Source organism: Vulpes lagopus, chromosome 6 (genome assembly GCF_018345385.1).
Source record: "Vulpes lagopus strain Blue_001 chromosome 6, ASM1834538v1, whole genome shotgun sequence".
Lineage (NCBI taxonomy): Eukaryota > Metazoa > Chordata > Mammalia > Carnivora > Canidae > Vulpes > Vulpes lagopus.
In genome coordinates this window covers 30,141,298-30,160,851 of record NC_054829.1, presented here as the reverse complement: position 1 = coordinate 30,160,851, position 19,554 = coordinate 30,141,298, and the positions used below count along the sequence as shown (strand labels likewise).

General features: G+C 55.4%; 1 protein-coding gene across 1 annotated transcript in view; it reads left to right on the top strand.

Moving 5' to 3' along the window:
• The first annotated feature begins 2,164 nt into the window (after positions 1-2,164).
• PLEKHD1 (pleckstrin homology and coiled-coil domain containing D1) overlaps positions 2,165-19,554 on the top strand; it is a 28,685-nt gene continuing 11,295 nt past the window's right edge. Inside the window, exons 1-6 of the mRNA XM_041757994.1 lie at positions 2,165-2,389; positions 13,408-13,501; positions 13,845-13,934; positions 14,164-14,240; positions 15,099-15,190; positions 16,236-16,288. Of these exons, the coding sequence (XP_041613928.1) occupies positions 2,241-2,389; positions 13,408-13,501; positions 13,845-13,934; positions 14,164-14,240; positions 15,099-15,190; positions 16,236-16,288 (555 nt within the window). The 5' untranslated portion in view covers positions 2,165-2,240. The remainder of the gene's footprint in view (positions 2,390-13,407; positions 13,502-13,844; positions 13,935-14,163; positions 14,241-15,098; positions 15,191-16,235; positions 16,289-19,554) is intronic.

Below are 19,554 nucleotides of genomic sequence, written 5' to 3'. Positions count from 1 at the left end.
GAAAGAGTCCTGCATCGGGCTCCCTGCATGGAGCCTGCTTCTCCTTCTGCCTGTGTCTCTGCCTCTCTCTCTCTCTCTGTCTCTCATGAATAAATAAATAAAATCCCTGGGTGGCGCAGCGGTTTAGCTCCTGCCTTTGGCCCAGGGCGCGATCCTGGAGACCTGGAATCGAATCCCATGTCAGGCTTCCTGCATGGAGCCTGCTTCTCCCTCTGCCTGTGTCTCTGCCTCTCTCTCTCTCTCTGTCATGAATAAATAAATAAAATCTTTAAAAAAAAAAATTTTTTAAAAAGCATGTGCAATGTCCACTTTGCACTCTATCCATGGGCTCCCGTCATCTTCCTAGTCCTGTCTCTTCCCACCTGGTGGACCTGGGCCCTAGGCCCTGCGTTAAGGCTAGACCTGACCTGCCTCTGCGGGGTAGCCCTGAGTCAGGAGGGGCAGAGGGAATTTAGGTAGGCCCCTTCGGAGTAAGCACCAGGGGATGCTGCCCAGGCTTGGGAACTCCAGAGTTCATTAGGTGAAGGGTGTGGGAACCCTTTAGGAGGTCCCTTCTTAGCTACACTCACTGGGAAGGCCTTGGGGAGCACCTAGTGAGGATCACACACTCAAATGCCTCCAGGGAGGAGCCAGGCAGGTAATAAATGAGCATAGCAAGCCAAGCGAAGGACAATAGGGGATTGTGGGTCTGTGGAGAACGCCATTTCAGGCAGCAGAATTTAAAAAGCTTTTAAAAGGTGTGCAAATGTTGGTAAGAGAAAGCAGTTGCTTGGGAGGGGGTAGCAGATGACAATTGACTAGACAGGCGCGGCTCGGATTTTTCTGGGGTGATGGAAATGTTCTGCATCTTGCTTTGGGTGGTGGTTCCTCTGTGTATCCAGGTAACAAACTTCGTCAGATAAATAAGATGTGCGCATTTTACCCTATATTAATTAAACCTGTTTTTTCCTTGGGCAAATTAATCAAGTGTATCTACAAACCGGTTTGGCCCTCAGGCCCCCCCGTTTGCAAACTTCTGTTCCGGCCCGGCTCCTCCGTCTTACGCAGGAGGAATTGGGCCCCTGAGCGGGGAAGCGGCTTTCTCCAGGGCACAGAGGTGGCTCCTCGGCCCGGGGCGCGCGGACTGCGGCGGGGTCCCGCCGGCGGCGTCTCCTTCGCAAACTCCCTCCGCGGCCTTCGGAGCGCTGCGGGCGGCCCCGCGGGGTAACCCGGAGCCGCGGCGGGAGCGGCGGCAGTGGACGGGCCGCGGGCCCCGGGAGCCCCCGCCGGGCGCGCACAGAAACCTCGGGCGGCAGCTGCGCCGAGCGCCGAGCGCCGGGGCGGACAGCCAGGTTCCGGGAGGAGGAAGGTGGTCGGGCGGCGGCGGCCGTGCGAGGGAAGCCCGCCGGGGGCGCGGGGCGGCGGGGTGGGGGGCAGGCAGCCGGCTCCCCGGGCGGGCGCTCCGGGCACTTACCCGAGGCTTACCTGGCCGCGCCCGCCCGCGGAGGCTCGGGCAGCTCCGCCTCGCAGGTGGGAGAAGCAAGGCTCCCCGCAGCTGCTGCGAGCCGCGCGAGGGCTGGGCTGGGGTTCCAAGCCCTTGCTGCTTGCTCTGCTCTATCCGGACGGAGCAGGTGTCTGCACCAGGGACTCCAAGGCCATCCCCAGGCGCACGAGCTCCGTTTCGGTGTGGGCCCTGCCCGCCTGCGGGAGGGACCGCGGGGCGGGGGGAGGACCGCGGGGGGGGGGGGCCGCGAGCGGTGGGGGTGGGGAAAGGCTGCGGCGCATCCCGGGCCGAGCGACCCGCCGGGACCTTCCGGGCGCGCGGAGCCCGGCCCTCCGAGCCGGCGCCCGCCCTGATTGGCGCTCGCGGCCGGCCTCCAGCCAGCTCACCTGCCCCTCCCAGCCAATCGGGGCCACCAGAATTGGGGCTGTCGCGGGGAGCCGGGGGAGATGCTGCGGGCTGCAGGCTGAGCCGCCCTCCCCGCCGAGTTCCCGCGCCCCGCGCCCCCCGCAGCCCCCCGCAGCCCCGCGCCTCTGCGGACGGGACGCGCCCCGACGGCGCCCGGCGCCCCCCGCCACCGCATCCTTCGGCCCGGCCCCCCCCCCGGCCACCGCATCCTTCGGCCCGGCCCCCCCCTCGGCCACCGCATCCTTCGGCCCGGCCCCCCCCTCGGCCACCGCATCCTTCGGCCCGGAGCCCCGCTTCGGGCCGGCTCCGGGCAGTGGGTGGGCCGGGCCCGGGGCGGCCCCGCCGAGGCAGGATGTTCGCGTCCAAGTCCAACTCGGTGTCGCCGTCGCCGTCGCTGGAGCAGGCTGAGTCGGACGCGCTGGACATCAGCACCAAAGTGCAGCTCTACGGCGTGCTGTGGAAGCGGCCCTTCGGGAGGCCGTCGGCCAAATGGTCGCGGCGGTGAGTGCGCCTCCCGCGCAGGGTGAGGACCGCCGGGGGAGGGAGCCCAGGGCCGCGGACCCCCGTGCCGAGCCCTGTATTGCTGTCCTGCCTCTGACTTCCTCTGTGACCTTGTCCTCGTCCTGTTTCACTCTCTCCTGGCTCTCCCTGGAAGACGTGCATCTCAGCCCTCTCCTCGCAGCGCTGGGAGCTGGGTGGGACCACTGGCCTGGGGGCGATGGGCAGTTCCCTAGCGAGTGCATCTAAGCCCGGGGGGTTGGGGGGGGGCGTAGAATTCATGGCTGTGGTAGGCACCCATCTGGGTCACGTTGGGACAGACTGGCCCGGAAAGAATAGCCCCATCTCCAGCCAAAGACACCCTCCTGGGATCCCCACTGGCATCTCCGTAAGCGCTGTCCCCCACCCCCCAGGCATCAAGGTCGGGCTTGGAGATGGGGCTCCTGTGTCCTCCCCCTCTCCCCTGCTTCACCTATGACCCACCAGCACACCCTGCGCTAGCTCCACCATGGCCCTTCTGAGAGACTCAGGCCAGGAGAGAGAGGAAGGGTCGGGAAGGGTCTGTGCCCACCCCTGGTGGGACAACGTTGGCAACCCCTCCAATTGTCCCTTGAACTAATTTTTAAAAATCTGAGCCTAGGGAAGAGAGTCTCCAGTGCTTCTGGCACAGAAGCCCAAAAGGAGGGACTGAGCTGGGGTGGACCTGAGCAGAGACAGATTGGGGCAAGGGAGGGGACAGATTGGGCTGTCCCAGGGATGGGTCTCTTGGAAGGGGCAGTGGAGAGGATCAGAGCAGCCCCAGCACTGGCTTACAGTGCCAGCGTCCCAGTCCCCAACTCAGAAGGGACTTCCCAGATGTCAGCCAGTGGCCACTTTCTATGTATAAATGGGCCTGGAAGGTACTGGAGGAGGGTGTGCTTCTTACTAGAAGAAGGAATCAGAGGAATGGCTCATGGCCCTGAGCTTGCAGGAAGCTCCCCACGCTGGTCGCAGAAGCAACGGGCCATCTTCTGGACGGTTTCCAACCTCAAGCCAATCTCAGTTCTGAGATTTGCTATTAGGATGGTCTAGAGAAATCAGACCCTGATCCAGCCTCTCCCTCAAGGTTGACTCTGCCAGGAAACTAGGAGGTGTCTAGATGCTCTTTCCCATCCCACTATGAGTCTGTCTTGGAGCAGGGCCTCAGATATTTCTAGGACCACAGATCACAGAGATATGGCAGTGGTTGGTTCTGATGTTCTATTTTGATGAATAATTTAATATTTCTACAAGGCCATAGAACAAAAGGATCTGTGGAGGGTGTTTTACGTTTTATGTAGCTGGTTTCACATACCTTTCTTGGTTCTGCCAGTTTTCTCTCTGGGATTTAGTGGGATATGGGTTTCTTGCATTCCTCCAAAGTTAGACTTCTCTTGCATCCCCTAAATAGAGGCCTGGGGCAGTGTGGAGGGGATCTTATGAGGGGCTTCCAGGGTTGTACTGTCTTAGATGCAGTTCCTGAGAACCAGGCACAGCCTCTTCTCTACCAGGGCACCCTGGTAGGGAGTGGGGTGGGAAGGCCGCTTGTAAATACAGGTACAGATAGCGCATGCCCCCCACTCCCCTCTCTTCTGCCTTAGCTGCTGTAGGCAGCCACTGCTCCCTCCCCATTGGGTCTGGCTGCTGTCCTAGGTATTGAGTCTGGGTCTTGTCCTCCAAGACTCTTCTTGCCAGTCGCTTACACCTGATCACATCCCTAGTAAATACTGGGGGCCTCTGAACCCTGTGGCATATCTCTTAGCCCCTCTCACCTACAGTGGTGGGGACCTGGGCCCTGTACCCACAGTCGATTTCAGGGCTGGGAGGTGTCAGGGGCAAAGGCTCCTAGCTCAAAGCACAATGGTGGAGCCAAGGGAGGCTTGGGAGGCTTTAGCTCCCCACCCCCAACCGCATACACCATCAGCAGTCCCCACAGCCGCTCTGAAAACCATCCAGTCTAACTGAGAACAGTGTACATGCTCTGCAGATTAAGTCCTCCAGCCTCCTTAAGGGGAGATTGTCACCTCTGTTCCCTTCTTTTATAGGAATTCTCAAGCGGCCACCTTACAAAGAGTCCTCCTCCCCTGGGGTTCAGGAAATAACTAAGAGCCCACCTGCCCTTTGGGGTGAGGGTCATGATGCTAAGCTTAGCCCCTTCTTGCTTCCCAGCAGGGCCCCCTGGGCCCCAGTTCCCCATTTGTGAAATGGAGTCTCTGGACCTCAGCTAATTAGCGGCCACAAGAAGGCTTGGGGAGGGGGCAGCCCAGGCCCGCCACTGCAGAGCCTTGCCATTAGGGCGATCAATGCCCTCGCTGGGGCCGCTAAGGGGAAGGGGCCTGGAAAGGCTCCTGCAGCCGCATAAATAACGGATGGGCAAGATGGAACGTCTGTGGCAGGCTGGGTTCTGTAAAGCCTCTTCCGCTCAGGACCTGTCTCAGGTCTCAGGGCGTGTGCCTTCAAACCTCATGGCCCAAGCAGCCCTGCCCTTCCTGGGCTGCTTTGAGTGAAAGGCTCGGCTTTCTCCCCCCTAGTCAACAAAAGGGGAAAGCAATTAAACCATGACTTAGAAGAGATAAGAGAACTGGGATCGGTGTCTAGAGGGTAAGGTTGATGACTCAGTCCTCCCCAGCCTGGGAGCTGCGGAGATGCAGAGGCTGTTGGCAGAGACCTGGTAGCCCAGCTTCAGCCAGTGTCAGCTCGCAGCAGGGCTGGTCTTGCAGGCAGGCCGGCTCTCCCAGGGTTTAATACTCTCCTGGGGCCTCTGGTCCCTCTCCCAAACCCTTCTGAACAAATGCCCAGAGCCCAGAGCCCCCCGACGGGGAGGGCCCAGCCAGTTCCTGCTGCAGGGCCCTCTACGCTGGGCCCTGTTTCCCCTTCCCCCCACGGAAGGTGGCCAGTGGGCCCCCAGCTCAGCCTAGCAGCAGGTCTCACTCGTAGCACATTCAGTGTCCGCTAAACACCAGGGGAACCATGAGATGCTGGCCTCACTTCCCAAATCTCAGGTCATAACCTGCCCAGGTGTGGAAAGATCATCTGGGGCCACCATACCAGAAAGATCTGGGGAGGCTTTCTTCCCACAGGGCTTTGGGTCTGGGAGTTTCATCTGTGACCCTGAGCACTGTTTCATAGAGATGACGTGGCAATACCAAGCTGTCCCGAAGGGAAGAGCCTAGCATGTCACCTCCACGCACCAGGCTCAGCCTCTAGTGACCCTGGGATTTGGTCTCGCTTTCTGGCTTACGTAGAATTCTGCACAGCTGGCTGTGTGAAGTGCCTCATGAGCACAGCTGTGGCATTACTGCTTGTTTTATCACAGCTGCAAGGTGCCTGCCGGCTCCTCTTTTTGTAATAAACTTGTGTTCTTCAAACTTCTTCCAGTGCGACAGCTTGGTGGGATCTCCCCAGACCCTTCTATCCATTACCCCTACTGCTTTTGAGGTGGTGGCACCAAGGTTCCCCTGAGTCCTTAGGTTAAGGAGATGGGCATAATGTCACAGCTAAACAATGATACAACACTCATTAATTCAGGCTGCACTGCAGACATATGATGATTCACTGGGACTAAGCCTTGTGAAGTTAAGTGAGTTAACAATGCAAACAAGCCATACTTTCCTCACACCCCCACCCCCAGGAGCTGTCCCTAGTGGCTGCTGATGTCATGTTTGAAAATGAGTCTCACCCGTGAATAGCGGTCAGACCTCATGCAGGACACATGCAGGCAGTTCAGCTTCCTTATGTCCAGGACTTGGAAATAACAAAGCAGCTTCCTTTGAAAGAGGCTCTGGCTGTGCTGGAAAGTGACCCTAGGTTTAGAAGCAGGTTCTGCCAGTGGCCGGCTGTGTGTGACCGGCTGTATGAGCCCGGCCGAGGCCCAGCAGTATCTCACCTCACTGGCCCGTGGTGTCTCTTCTGCAAAATGGAGGTGGTTCGCATGGTGGTTTTTCAACCGTGTTCCATCGATGACTCTAGAGATTCCTTGACTATACCACAAGGGAGTGGGGAGCAGGGGGTGGGGCTCTAAGGCTCTACCCACTTCACCCAGTGCCTCTGCACTGTTGTCTGTTTTACATATTCACCTTGTCTTTACTGTGTTTTAAAAAAGATTTTATGTATTTATTCATGAGAGACACAGAGAAAGAGGCAGACACAAGCAGGCTCCATGCAGGGGAGTCTGATCCCAGGACCCCGGGATCATGCCCTGAGCCAAAGGCAGAGACTCTCAACCACTGAGCCAGGCAGGTGCCCCGTCTGTACTGTATTCTTTGAAGAATTGCACTAACGTTTTTATTTTATTAAAGATTTTTTATTTATTTATTCATGAGAGATACAGAGAGAGAGAGAGAGAGAGAGGCAGAGACACAGGCAGAGGGAGAAGCAGGCTCCATGCAGGGAGCCTGATGTGGGACTCATCCCAGGTCTCTAGGATCACGCCCTGGGCTGAAGGCGGCGCTAAACCGCTGAGCCACCTGGGCTGCCCTGCACTAACGGTTTTAAAAACTCCCTTGGACTTGATGATGTCTGCATCAATTCTAACTTGTCATCACTCGTGTCCTTCACAGGTATGATTCCTACTGTCCTACCACTTCAGAGCTAATGTCACACAAGTGGCAAAGGTCAGCATGAGCATTCCCTGAGTGTACCAGGTCATGCAGCATGAACGAAAAGGGACACATGCTTGGGGCTGTCATTTCTATCTTCCTCTATCACTCCTGAAAAGGACAATTCTGCTAAGTTGTCCCTCCCCAGCTCTAGGATTTACCTGGCTCCAAACCTCACACAACTGTTCTCAGTGCCTGAGAGGCTCAGGGATAAGGGAGACGGGGTGCTGGTCTTATTCGGCAAGTCTGTGCCTGGGGAAGAAGGGGCAGCCAGGCTGGATACCCACCCACCTTCCTGTGAAAGGTCACCCATGGGTGGCTCACATGTCTACTAGGCTCTCGCTGCCCTCTTGAGAGTGAGTTCACTTTGGCCCAAGGTCTCACCCCGCATCCTAAGGAAATCCAAACCTGCACCAAGGCTTCTGCTAATCCTCAAGAGGCTCTAAACTCTTGTTTCCTTGTTTATGGATTGACGTGCTATCCACCGTGGGTGGTCCCTGTGGTAAGAACTCAGCCCATCCCACCATCTCCCTACCCTTCCCCACCACCTCGTGGGCACATCCGCTTCTCACACAAGGGATCTGTGAGTCTAGTAGGCTATGCAGAAGAGAAGAGTTGGCAATGAAAACGGCGGAAGAGGCATTTAAATCACAGAAGTGTGAACACTGTCTCATTGAGTGCTGGCTCCTTGTTTTCACAAGCCTTCCAGACACCCCATCATGCCATCGCCAGAGATGGGATTGTTCACCACTGTCTCTTGACACTGTAGGACCCAGCTCCCATATCTTCTATGGGTCCTCTCTCCTCTGCACTCCTCTGCACTCTCCCATCAACCCTCTTCCCCACGGCCCTACGGGATTTCCCCTGACTCCAACTTTCTCTCGCTTTGTGCTCCAAGGCCCTTTCCAACCCCTACTCCCAAACTTGCCTATTACCTCTCCAAAGAGTAAGGAGCGCAGCAGAGTAGATCCCTCTCTTAAACAGGACCTGCCCAACTTTGAAGGCATCTGTGGGTCTAAGCAGCATGTCCTCTCACCTCCAGCTGGATTGATCGTGAGGCCAGTGTTGACCATCAGGCTCTGGCTGAGCCCTTGTTGCATTCAGAGTGCCGAGGAGGGGAGTAAAAGGTGGAGACCAGGCTTAGGAAATCCTCCCCAAGTTTCCTTGTTTGTGTTGGATGGCACCTGCGTCCACCCTGTCACCTAAGCTGGCAGTTACCCTTATTAGCAAGAAGCAGCCCCACCCTGCTCTGTCCCTGCATGTCTCCTTGACCTTCATTCACCCCTCACTGGCCCTCCCCCACACCGCAGCCTACCCTTTTTGTGCCTATCTGCCAGTCATACCAGACATGTTTTGAGAACCTTGAACACACGATTCTTTCCATATGCTGTTCCTTCTGTCTGGAATGTATCTCCCCCTTTGGCTTCCTCCCAGATTCCTGAGGTATTCCTATTCACTCTTCAAAACCCTGCTCAGTTGTCACCTCCTCCCGGAGCATTCCCTTGGCTCACACCTAAACCATCATTCCTCCCTGGTCTGCACTCTTCTTGTGCCTCATACAAACTTGCAATGTCAGCGTGTATCTGCGTGCTTGACAGTGTCAGTGTACTCTGGTGCTTCACAGTGAGGAGGGGTATGCTGGTGCTTTGCAATGTTGGTGCAATGCAGTGCAAGCCATTGCTTTATAATCATCCTGGTTCCCCCACTTACCTGCTGTGTGATCTAGGGCATATTACTTAACTTCTCTGTGCTCCAGTTACCATCCCCTAGCTCATGTGAGGAGCGAATGAGTTAACACACATAATGATGTTACCAGAACAGTGCCTGGCACAGGAGAAGCTCAATAAACATTAGCTGTTTTTGAATTATTCATTTCTACACTGGCTCCCCTGCATTTGACTCTAAGCTCCTCGAAGGCAGGCAGGCAGGCAATCGAAGGCAGGCAATCCTCAAGCCCCAGCCCAGCTTAGGACTTGGCCTGGGTCCCCGGGGGATTCATTAATGCTCCCTGACCTGAGCTGACCGGGAGCTCGCTGCCACTCTACAGAGATGAGTTCTAGGATGGCAAACAGCAGTTGCAGGTCATGAGTGACCAGAAGGGTCAGGCGTAGTGATGAGGGGGACCAGGCATCAAAGAACACAGCAGTCGGGAACAGGGGCTGGGTCAGTGGACCAAGCCGACTTCAAGTCTGCCACTCACTGGCTGCTTAATTTCCCTGTGCCTCGTTAACTCACCAGGATCCAGAAACACAAATACCTCCATCTCTTAGAGTCGCTGTGAGAGATTTAAAAAGAGAATGCCAATGGAACACCAAAGTGAGTGTCTTACAAATGCTCCTACTCCTTCGACTGGGCGACTGGACATGCAAATACCATTCTTTAGGGCTGGAGAGGGGAGGGTTAGGGTTAGTGAGGGAGCTCTCCCCTCACTCAGGATCTGGGCTGTACTCTGTCTTGCCTAGTGGGGCTGCTAGGGGTGGGGGAGGCCTAGGGTTACAGACAAAGGTCTGCCCAGGCCTGAAGTTGGCCCTGGATTGAAGGGTGGGCTGCAGACAGGAGGGAGCTGCAGATGCAGGGAAGTGCCTGGTACTTGGAGGACAGGGTGCTGGCCAGCTGGGCTGCTGCCAGGAGGAGCCAGGGGAGAGCTAATGGGAACCGAGGCCAGGGCAGGGCTGCAGAGACCCTGAACCTAATCATAATGCACAATAACAGCAGTAATAAAAGTAAATGTTTATTGATTTACCATGTGTCACAATATGCTGTCTTTAGGGGAACAAACTCGTTTACTGATCCCAACAACACTAAGAGATCTAGCTGCTATGTTTGTCCTCAATCACACTTGGACCTGAGGCCTGGAGAGATCAGATAACTTGCCCTGACCATACAGCTGGTAAGTGGCAGGGCTCTGACCCCTGGCTGCCCCAGCCTCGGTACCTCCTGCCTCTGGCCCAGGGGTTTCCTGCCTCGGTGCTGGCATGAATGGAAGCGGCCCCACATGTGGTGGGGTGTGGAAAATGGGAGCAAGGACTGTGGTCTGCAGGGTGCCAATCGCAGCCCCACCTCTGCCCTAGCTGTGTGACCTTGCACATGTTACTATGCCCCCTCTCGGCCTCAGTTTCCTCATCTGTAAAATGGTCACAACCCTTCCTTCCAGGATTGTGGCATCGATCAAATATTTGGGTACGTGTAAAACACTTAGCAGGGGAGCCAGCACATATGGGGAGTGCCTCCAGCCCTGGCCAAGCACCAACTCTGCAGGGCACAACAGGAGATGGCCCCTGGCTAGCAGTCTGAATGAGAGTGTCTGGGAGCAAAGGGACAGGAAGAAGTGTCCTTCTGTGCAGGGGCAATCAGGTCCTGGGCCCTCACCCACTGAGAGGGAGCATCACCAGCTGGGGTAGCAGGCTGTCGCTGAGACAGGTTTCTGAGTCACGGTGGCTCTATAGGACCTGGAGGCGTGCTTTCCAAATGTGCCCTTTGTTGGGTGATATTCCTCCCTTCCAGCTGGGGAGCTGCCCTGCTCCCCCAGGTTCATGCCAGCTGCTCTCCCTTGACCCTCACTCCCACCCAAACCAAGCTGAGCATAGCTGGAACTAGGCTGGGAAGGGCACACACGGTGTGTGGGCCCATCGCTACCGTGATCTGGTCCTGCTGCTTTCTGCCTGGCCATAGGTGTGCTATAAGCCTCACAGCTCCTCCCAGAGCCCAGCGCACTACTGCCCCAGGGCCTTTGCACCACTGGCTCCTCTACCTGAAGCATCTATTCTTCTCAAATGTCACCTTCATTATCAGGCTTTCCCTGACCACTGTGTTTAATATTATAACCTCCTCACCCACCCCTCACCCCATTACTTATCCTGCCTTATTTTCCTCCATGGCATTTATTAGCACTGGTACATGGACTCTCTCTCTTATTTATTTACTGTCCACCTCCCCACTACATATATTCACTCTCAAGTGTAAACTCTCTGGGGACAGGAATTTGTGTCTCCCTTGCCCACAATTCTATCTCTAGCACCGAGAACAGTGCCTGGCACACAATAGGAGCTCAGCAATGAATCCTGACCCCTTGTTTCATAGAGAAGCTTTGAAAGGGAGGCTCAGCAAGGCTGGGAGCTTGCCTGAGACCATGGTGTGAGGGATGGGGATTGTCTGACTCCAGAGCCCCTGTTGTCTCCCTGCCCGTGGGTCCAGTGATTGTCCACCTGTTACCCCTCCTTCCCAACCGAGTCCCTGGCACAATGCTTTACCCTCAGTGCAGAGGGAACTTCAGAAGTGCCGGGAAGGCAAGAGGGGATTTGTCTTTGTTAGGCTCCCGTAACAGAATACCAGAGACGGGGTAAATAGTCTCTTAACTGGTAAACTGTTCTGAGGTGGGTGTTATCATCTCCATTTTACAGGTAAATAAACTGATGCTCAGCGAGATGAGCTTACTTGCCTAAGGTCCCCCAGCTGGGAAATGGCAGGTCTGTCTGATGCCAAAACCTGTGTTCTTAACTCTGTGTGGATTCTTTGAAACAGACAAGGAGCATCTCCCTTGGCCTATGGATCAGAGGGGGCACAGGCCTGCCTCCCAGGAGCCCAGCATCCCCTCAGGACAAGATGGGGTACATGGGTATATTGGGGCTAAGTGCCAAGTGCACAGCCCAGTCAGCAAATGCAGGAGGAGCCTCAGATGGCTCTGGGCTGGGCTGGTCACCAAGGAAGGGCTCAGCCAGATGAAAAGCAGAAAGGAGGGCTTTCTAGGGAGTTCGGCACAATCCCCTTTATAGGATGGTGCAAAATGTAGTGATGTGGGCGGTGGTGAGCTCAGTGTGGGCCCAGAACAGAGGGGCTGCAGGGCAGAAGCAGCAGGAAAGCTGAGGACAGGTGGGGGTCAGGTGCTGGGGGTCCCTGCACCTCGGCAGAGGGTGGCGTTTATGTGTCCTTTCTCCAGCAGGGGCAGAGAGGCCTGGGGGGAGGAGGGCATCAGCGGGATGTCTGCAGCTCCATTTGGCATCTGGCGGGAACAAGGGGGTCACTGCAAATAAATAACAAGGGTTGGCGTGTGGCTCACACCCAAGGACAAAGCTGAGTTTCTTTCCTGGAGGAGGTGAGGTGGCAGCTGTGGGCAGTTCCGGGGACACTCCCCCAGCAGCTGTGGCCTCAGGAAAGATCACATGGCTGGTGGCCCTTCAGAGACTCACTGACTTTGTGATGCCCCCGGCAATTTTTTGGACCCTTCACAACAGGGGATTTCCAACGAGTAGTGTGCTGGTAAATGGCTAACAAGGGGCTCTCTCAGTGGTGGGAGGTGGGGGGGAGGTTGGAGGCGCTGGGTGGAGCCCCATTTGTAGCATTTGATGGTTTTCATGGTGTAAGTGCTCCCACTGTGACTAATACCCAGCTACCCACACCATCTTACTGAATGCAGAGCAGGGGCGGGGTGGGGGGCAGGGGGAGAGTCACAGGGCCAGCTGTCCTCAGCCTATCTGAGCTGGCTCCAGCACCCTCTGCTTCTAGCTCCTCTGATCCTGCCACCATGCCAGTGACATTCCCAGGGTCCCTGATAGCAAGAAGTCAGCCACTCTGGATGTCCCTGAGCCTCGGGGCTTTGAGGCCTGGTTGGATCTTGTCTCAGAGGGTACTTGGTATCTTATTGTGGTCAGCTCCAGTTATTAGTCCTAGAGAGTCCACAGGGTGGGTCTAAGTGCTCCACATGTTGGCCTCAGGCAGTTGCCTCTATGACAATCAGAAAGCACCAAGGTCCCAGAAACCCTAAGTTAGACATGAGTCCCAAAGGAGGCCATGGAGCACTCAGACAGAAGAGGATGCGAGGGTCTCATGTAGACGGCAGGCCTGGCCTGGCCAGCCTGGTACCAACGTTCCGTTCAATGGCCGGTTTCATGATTACTTGTCAGAAGACCCATCTTGGAATCTTGTACAATGTCTTAGTGAGGAGGGAGGCCTCACCAGGCTCTGTGTTCTCCTAGAGCAGAGAGGCTGAAAGGCAGAAATGGTGGGAAAGTTTTCTTCTTTCCCTCCTCCCCCTTCTCCTGTGGTAGACCCTAAGGGACTGGAAATAATGACTCACCCTTGAAGATAGCAGAGAGGAAGGACTATAGGAGCCCCCCTGTGCCAAGGGTGCTAGTGGGGCAGGATGGAGGTGGCCAGACCTGGAGGCCAGCTGTGGGCTCCCCACGTCAGCGGCTCACCCGTGCAAGGGCCAGGCTGCCTATGGTGCCGGGCAGCTGGCCAGCTGAAGCCTTTGCCCAGATGGGGAAAATGAGTCAGTGATGGTGAGTCGGAGCTGGTGCCCCCAGAGGCTCTCCATGTGCGTGCAGTACCTCCAAGGCCTTCTTACTGCCCCAAGAAACCTCACCCCTTCCCTCCTGGTTGCCCCTTCTTCCCCACTACCCACTCTAGGTTCTTCATCATCAAAGAGAGCTTTCTTCTTTACTACTCTGAGAGCGAAAAAAAGAACTTTGAAACCAATAAATACTTCAATATACATCCTAAGGTGAGGCACCCCCCCCACAGGGCCACAGTGGGGAGGGGCCCCGAGAGGCAATGGGGGGAGGGCATCCCATGAGGGCAGAAGACCGGCTCTTTTCTCACTGTAGTCTAGCAGAGTCTGGAGAACAAATCCTTCTTGGGGCCCAAGACTCCCTCCCTCTCCTGGGCTGCCCCCCAACCCTCCTGTGCCCCAGAGCCCACTCCCACCCTTCCTCTTCCTTCTGAGAGTTAGTTCTGGTCTAGCTCCCAGCCTAGGGCCCTTGGTAGGACCTGGCTTTGGCTGAGAGCTCCAAGAGGCCTTGAGTGACATGGGCGGGTGGGGGTTCCCTGTTCTGGTTCTTTCCCAGGGTGTCATCCCCCTGGGAGGCTGCCTGGTGGAGGCCAAGGAAGAACCCAGCATGCCCTATGCCATGAAAATCTCGCACCAGGACTTCCATGTGAGTAAAGCTCTCCCCTCAGCCTGGACTCAGCAGGACAGACCAGCTTCTCTGGGGACCTCCAGACCTCCTGGGGGAACCCCTCCAGTGGCCTGGTCTGGGAGAGTGTCAGTGTCCTAGGGGTGTATGATGGAGGGGCAGAGCAGGGCCTGTGGAGCCCTGTGGGCAGCCTCTGACATCCTGGCAGTGGCCTCCTCTCAGGTACACCTGTGGCTCCTCTTCCTGGCAGGGGAACATCTTGCTGGCTGCTGAGTCCGAGTTTGAGCAGACCCAGTGGCTGGAGATGCTACAGGAGTCCGGGAAGGTGTAAGTGCCCATAGGCAGGGGAGCAGGTCCAGAAAGGGAACGATTATGGGCTAGATTTACCCTGATCTCCTTGCCTCTCTGCTGGGATCCTGGGGGCCACTGAGGACCCCTGAAAAGAGTAGAGTGGGGTGAAAAACTGTCTGGGCCTCCTTGCAAACAGGGTTGTGAAAGTTGGTTAGTTTGGGGGAAGAAAGGACAGGCCAGGGTTAGAGCATCTGTGAGGGGTCTGCTGAGTGGGCTTTGAGCACAGTGAGCTTTGCTTGTCTGGAGTCACAGGTGGACACCACTTGTCTCCAATTCTTGGGAGCATCCAGCATCACTAGGAGGATTTGGCTGCCTCCTGACACCCATCTCACCTCCCCAGGCCCACCGTGAATCTTAGCACAGACTGGACCTAGTGCTTTGTGAATCAGAGTCCAGATCATAGAAACCTCCAGCCCAACACGGTTCATTTGCATGTAGACCCCTGTCCTGGCACCTGCCTATTCGAGCTGGGGCATGCTTTTAGTCCAACAAATAACCCTGAGTGTGCCCCATGCCAGGCCTTGTGCCAGGTAGTGGCATGCGATGGTGGAGAGAGCAGCCCAGGAAGCAATCTCTTCCCTGCTCTGAAAGTGCTGCTGGCCTGGCCCACGGTGGCCCACTTTGCAGCCTCGGCCAGCCCCCAGGGACTGTAACTGATCGATGCTGGTGGCATGCCCAGAGCCACGGGTGCCAGGAGTGAATGGGGCTGGGATTCTGGAGGAGACAGGATGGGCGGGTACAAACCATGCCCAGTCTCCTTCTCTAGCCTTCTGTTGTAACGATTTTGTGTCTCTTCTTCTTCTCTCTTCTGTCCCATCTGCCCTCCCTCCCCAGGACTTGGAAGAATGCCCAGCTGGGAGAAGCCATGATCAAAAGCCTGGAAGCTCAGGGGCTGCAGTTGGCCAAGGAGAAGCAGGAGTATTTAGGTTGGCTAGAGGGAAGGACCGGAAGCTGAGGCTCCCTAGGCAGCTCTTCAGGGACGAGGGGGATAGCCGGGGCTTGGTGGAGGACCCAGGAAGGGGAATCTGGGGCAGGGCTTAGCAGGCTACAGGGAGCCACGGGCCAGCCCGGAGCCTAGAGGCTTTCACCATGTAACCTGTGTCCTTTTGGCTGGCGTGACAGGAGGCAGGAGAACCTGGTGGCCAGGAGCTTGGGCTCTGGACCAGCTTTGCCAGTTGTCTGTTAGCTGTGGCAGTGTAGCCTCTGTAAGCCTCAATGTCCTCATCTTTAAAATGTAGACAAGAATAGTCCCTCGCTTTAGAGGTGGTGGGGGCGGGGTGGTCAGGGGAAATGAGAACATGGCTGTCAGCACTTGCATCAGGCACACAGGAGGGGCCCCATAAATGGAGTTGATGTTATCCTGCCTGGGGTCCCCAGGTTTCTGGATCTGCCCCTAATAACTCCCACCTGCCAGCCCACTTTAAACCTGACCACAGGGTTCCAGGCCCCTGTGCCCCTAACTGGCTGGCAAGCATGCTCTGTTTGGGAAAAAAGAAGGTGAAGACTGGGGGTTTAATGCTTTGCCTGGGATCCTCTCCCCTGCCCCTTTCTTAGACACTTGGGGCTTCAGTACTGATTCCCCTCTGCCTGGGGCAGACACCCCTGCCTCCCCCAGGACCTACCCTCCCCTACCCGCCAGACACTAGTGCAGAGGGGAGGTGGTCTGGGGGGCAGCACAAAGAAGAGCACTTCTAGGGGGCTGCAGACACCCACCTGAACTTCTGAAGATGAGGCCGTCCTTGTCCTGTGAGCACACAAAGCAGGGACAGTGACCAGAAAGGGTAGCAGCTGAGGGCAGTGCAGCAGCTTCTATCCCCTGGAGCTGGCTCTGCCCTCCAGTGGCCTGGGCATGGCAAGGCTGACCGTTTTCCTGGGCGATCCTGGGAGTGAGGGAGGTCACTGGAAGGCACTGGCCCCCTCCAGGCCAGCGCTGGAGTGAACTCTCTGTGAGGGTGCATGCTTGCTTTGCAGACAAACTGATGGAGGAAACCGAAGAACTCTGTCTTCAGAGGGAGCAGAGAGAGGTAGGCACACGGAGGGTACTAGGAACTGCTGCCGATCCCCCGTCTCCCACTTGGGGGTGCCCCTTAACAGCCAAGGTGTACTGATCTGTGTTTCTGGGATTCAAGAAGCATGTAGGGGAGCAAGACACCCAGAGAACTCACTGAAAAATCACACAGGTGGCATCAGACAGGTGAAGCCACGAGGTGACAGTGCTTAGGACTTGTTCTGGCTTCTTGTCAGAAGTGGATTTCTTCTTGCCAGTCCCCAGGGACGCAAGTAAAAAGTGTAGGTAACCAAGTTCTAGAGAAAGCAATCCCCAAATTGTATACATCAGTAGGTAATGAGCTGCTTGTCACTGGTGATCTTCTGTTACCTAGAGAGGGGCTTCTGCACTATTGGGGTGAGTAAGTTGGATGCTTGCAGGGGTTCCTTCATCGTCTAAGTGACACAATGTAAGTTCTGAAAAGGCCAAGCATTAGCCTGGGGCAGCCTGTAGGGAAAAGCAGACTCTTGCTTCATTTGAGGATAGTGAGCCACTGAGGTCTGCCTCATTTGGAATCTCTGTGTGACATTGGTCCTTGCCTGTCCTGAAGGGACATCAGCACCCCTGAAGGGCAGAGTCAGGTAGTGATAGCAGTACAGAGACTTGGAGCCAGGCTGCCTATGTTTGTGTTTGACCTTCACCACTTCTAGCTGTGTAACCTTGGACAAGTTACCTAAACTCTCTGAACATCAATATTCTTACATGAAAAATAGAGATAATGGAACCCATCTTAATAGGATGCTGTGAAGATTAAGTGAGATGTTACATATAAAGTACTTGGCAGGGATGCCTGGGTGGATCGGTTAGTTAAGAATCTGCCTTCAGCTCAGGTCATGATCCTGGGGTCCTGGGGTAGAGCCCCACTGCTCAGCGGGGAGTCTGCTTTCCACTCTCCCTCTGCCCTTCCCCCCTGCTCATGTACTTGCTCTCTCTGAAATAAGTAAGATCTTAAAAAATAAAGTGCTTGGCACATAGGATGTGCTGAATGTTTGTTAGTATCATGATCAGGTTACTATTAATTATGGGCCCATCCTGCACGTGAGCTGCCTGAGATCTGAAGCTGCAAAGTGGCTTGCCCACAGGAGAACCTGATTCAGTCCATTTCTCTTTGCCCAGTTGCTTTTCCTTGTCCTTATAAGGCTGGGCCCATCAGCCTTGGCTCAAAGCCCACCTCTGTGACTTTTGTCTAACCACCTTTCCCAACCACCCCTCACTGGGCTCTGAGACAGGTCCTCTGGTCAAGAAGCATCATGTCCCTATAGCACCCCAAACATGGGGTGGCCCGGCACAGCACATGGCCTAGGATGAGTGCTTGAAAAATGTAGGATGACTCCATGAATGAATATTTCCAATTGTTGTAATTTCCCATCTTGATTTTCATCCAGTAGGACAATTTATCCTCATTTTTCTTCTTCCAAAATCTTATCTGATATTCTTGCCCACTTATTCATTTTGTCCATCATTAACAACAATAGGAAAAACCAAACCAAACCAAACAAACAAAAAAAACAAAACCCAAAAGCCATTGAGGATTTGTATTAGGATTGCATGGATTTGAGGATTGGCTTCATGACAGCACCGAGCCTTCTCCCACCCAGCGGTGTTTGGGCCTCCTTGTCTCCATACTGTCATCCAGGTCCTGCCTGAGTGCCTCGGCGTTTACTTCACATAGTTCTGTCATTTTGAGAAGTGAGACTTTCGGTGCGTGGTCAGCAACCTAAAGGCAGATAATTGAGGAAGCCAGAGGAAGGGATGGAGTGACGGACACGGCCAGCAGCAGGGAGAGAGACAGCCTTATCCATCAGAGAGGCTAAATCTGGGGCAGCAGTCAGCCGGAGGAAAATTTAGACACTCTATCTAGGTCTTTAGCCAGAGAATGAGGACAGCAGAGACCCACCACTCACAGGCCTCACTTAAAGCCATAGCATGTCGGAGGAGCAAGGCCTGTCAGCTGTAAACTCGCTGATTGTGTGTTTCAGGATGTGAATGAGACGCACATGGGCCCAGCTGATTCCCACGGTGAAGGCTGCTGTGGGCAGGCGCGAGGGAAAGCTCTGTGGCCAGGTTTGGATGCCCCTGTCAGCTGCGCTCTGGAGCAAGAATAGAATCAGGCCTGCCCTAACTTGCTCATCCATGCCATTGGTCTACCTGTCCCCTGCCTCTCCCATCTCCACTGCAAGGCACAGGTTGTCTGGGCGTGCCTTGGGCCACTTAGGGAAGCATCGGGCAGGAGAGCCTAGTGATATGATGAAGATTCTCTGGTTTTTAAGGGGCAGCCTGGCCTAAAGGCAGGCTCAGGGTCTGGAACTAGGAGACTGAGGTTGGAGTTTGTGTGGCCTTGGGCAAGTTAACCTCTCCGGGCCTCAGTTTCTCTATCTGTGATGCTCTGGTAAGAGTTAGTGGCTATGCCCACCTAGCTCTCGGGTTGCTGTGAGGCCCAATGACATAGAAGGCAACAGAGTGCAAGGCCCACGCCGATGTGAGCTGTATGGTGGTGTGGCCACAACATCCTCCACGTGGAAGAGAGGGCCTGGGACTCTTGACACGTGAGCAGAGAATGCCCTGTGGCCGGAAAGCCATGCCCTTCTTTGGGCGCAGGTTCCTCAAATGTCCCTGACTCCCTGTGATCTCATCTCTCTCATCCCCTGGAGGAGGGCAGCCTGCCTACCTTTCCTTTTCTGGCTTTCCAACTCTGAGAGCTCAGCATTGGCCTGGGAAATTAGAAATGTCCAGGGCCCAGTAGGCAGGCATCTGGCCACCCAGGCTGCTTCTGGTTAGAACACAGACTCTGGGTGTTGGAAAGAACCTCCCACTTCAAGATGAGGCTCTTTGCTCACCTCCCTGATGGATGATATCCTGATCCTATGATGGGCAGCTCACAGCCTCTGGAGCTATTCTTGGCCTTATTTCTCTGTGGTTTGAAATCTCTTCCTTTTATTGAGCTAGAATTTGCCTTCAGGTGACTTCTTTCTAACCTTGTACTCCTACAACTTAACCAGGCCCAGGAATCAGAAGAACACGCACTAGGTAGTGGACAGAGTCTTTAGCTGCAGCAGGTCTCAGCTGACCTCAACCTATGTGGCAGGGTTGCTACAAACGCTCAGATCATCTTGCCTGCAGGAACAGAAGGTTCTAGCTGTTCCAGGTTGATACATTCTGCTGTCATTGGTCTCAGGCTACACCTGGACATCAGTTTAAGAGTCACACAGGTGAAATGAAAGGAAAAGAAGTGAGCAACCAGAA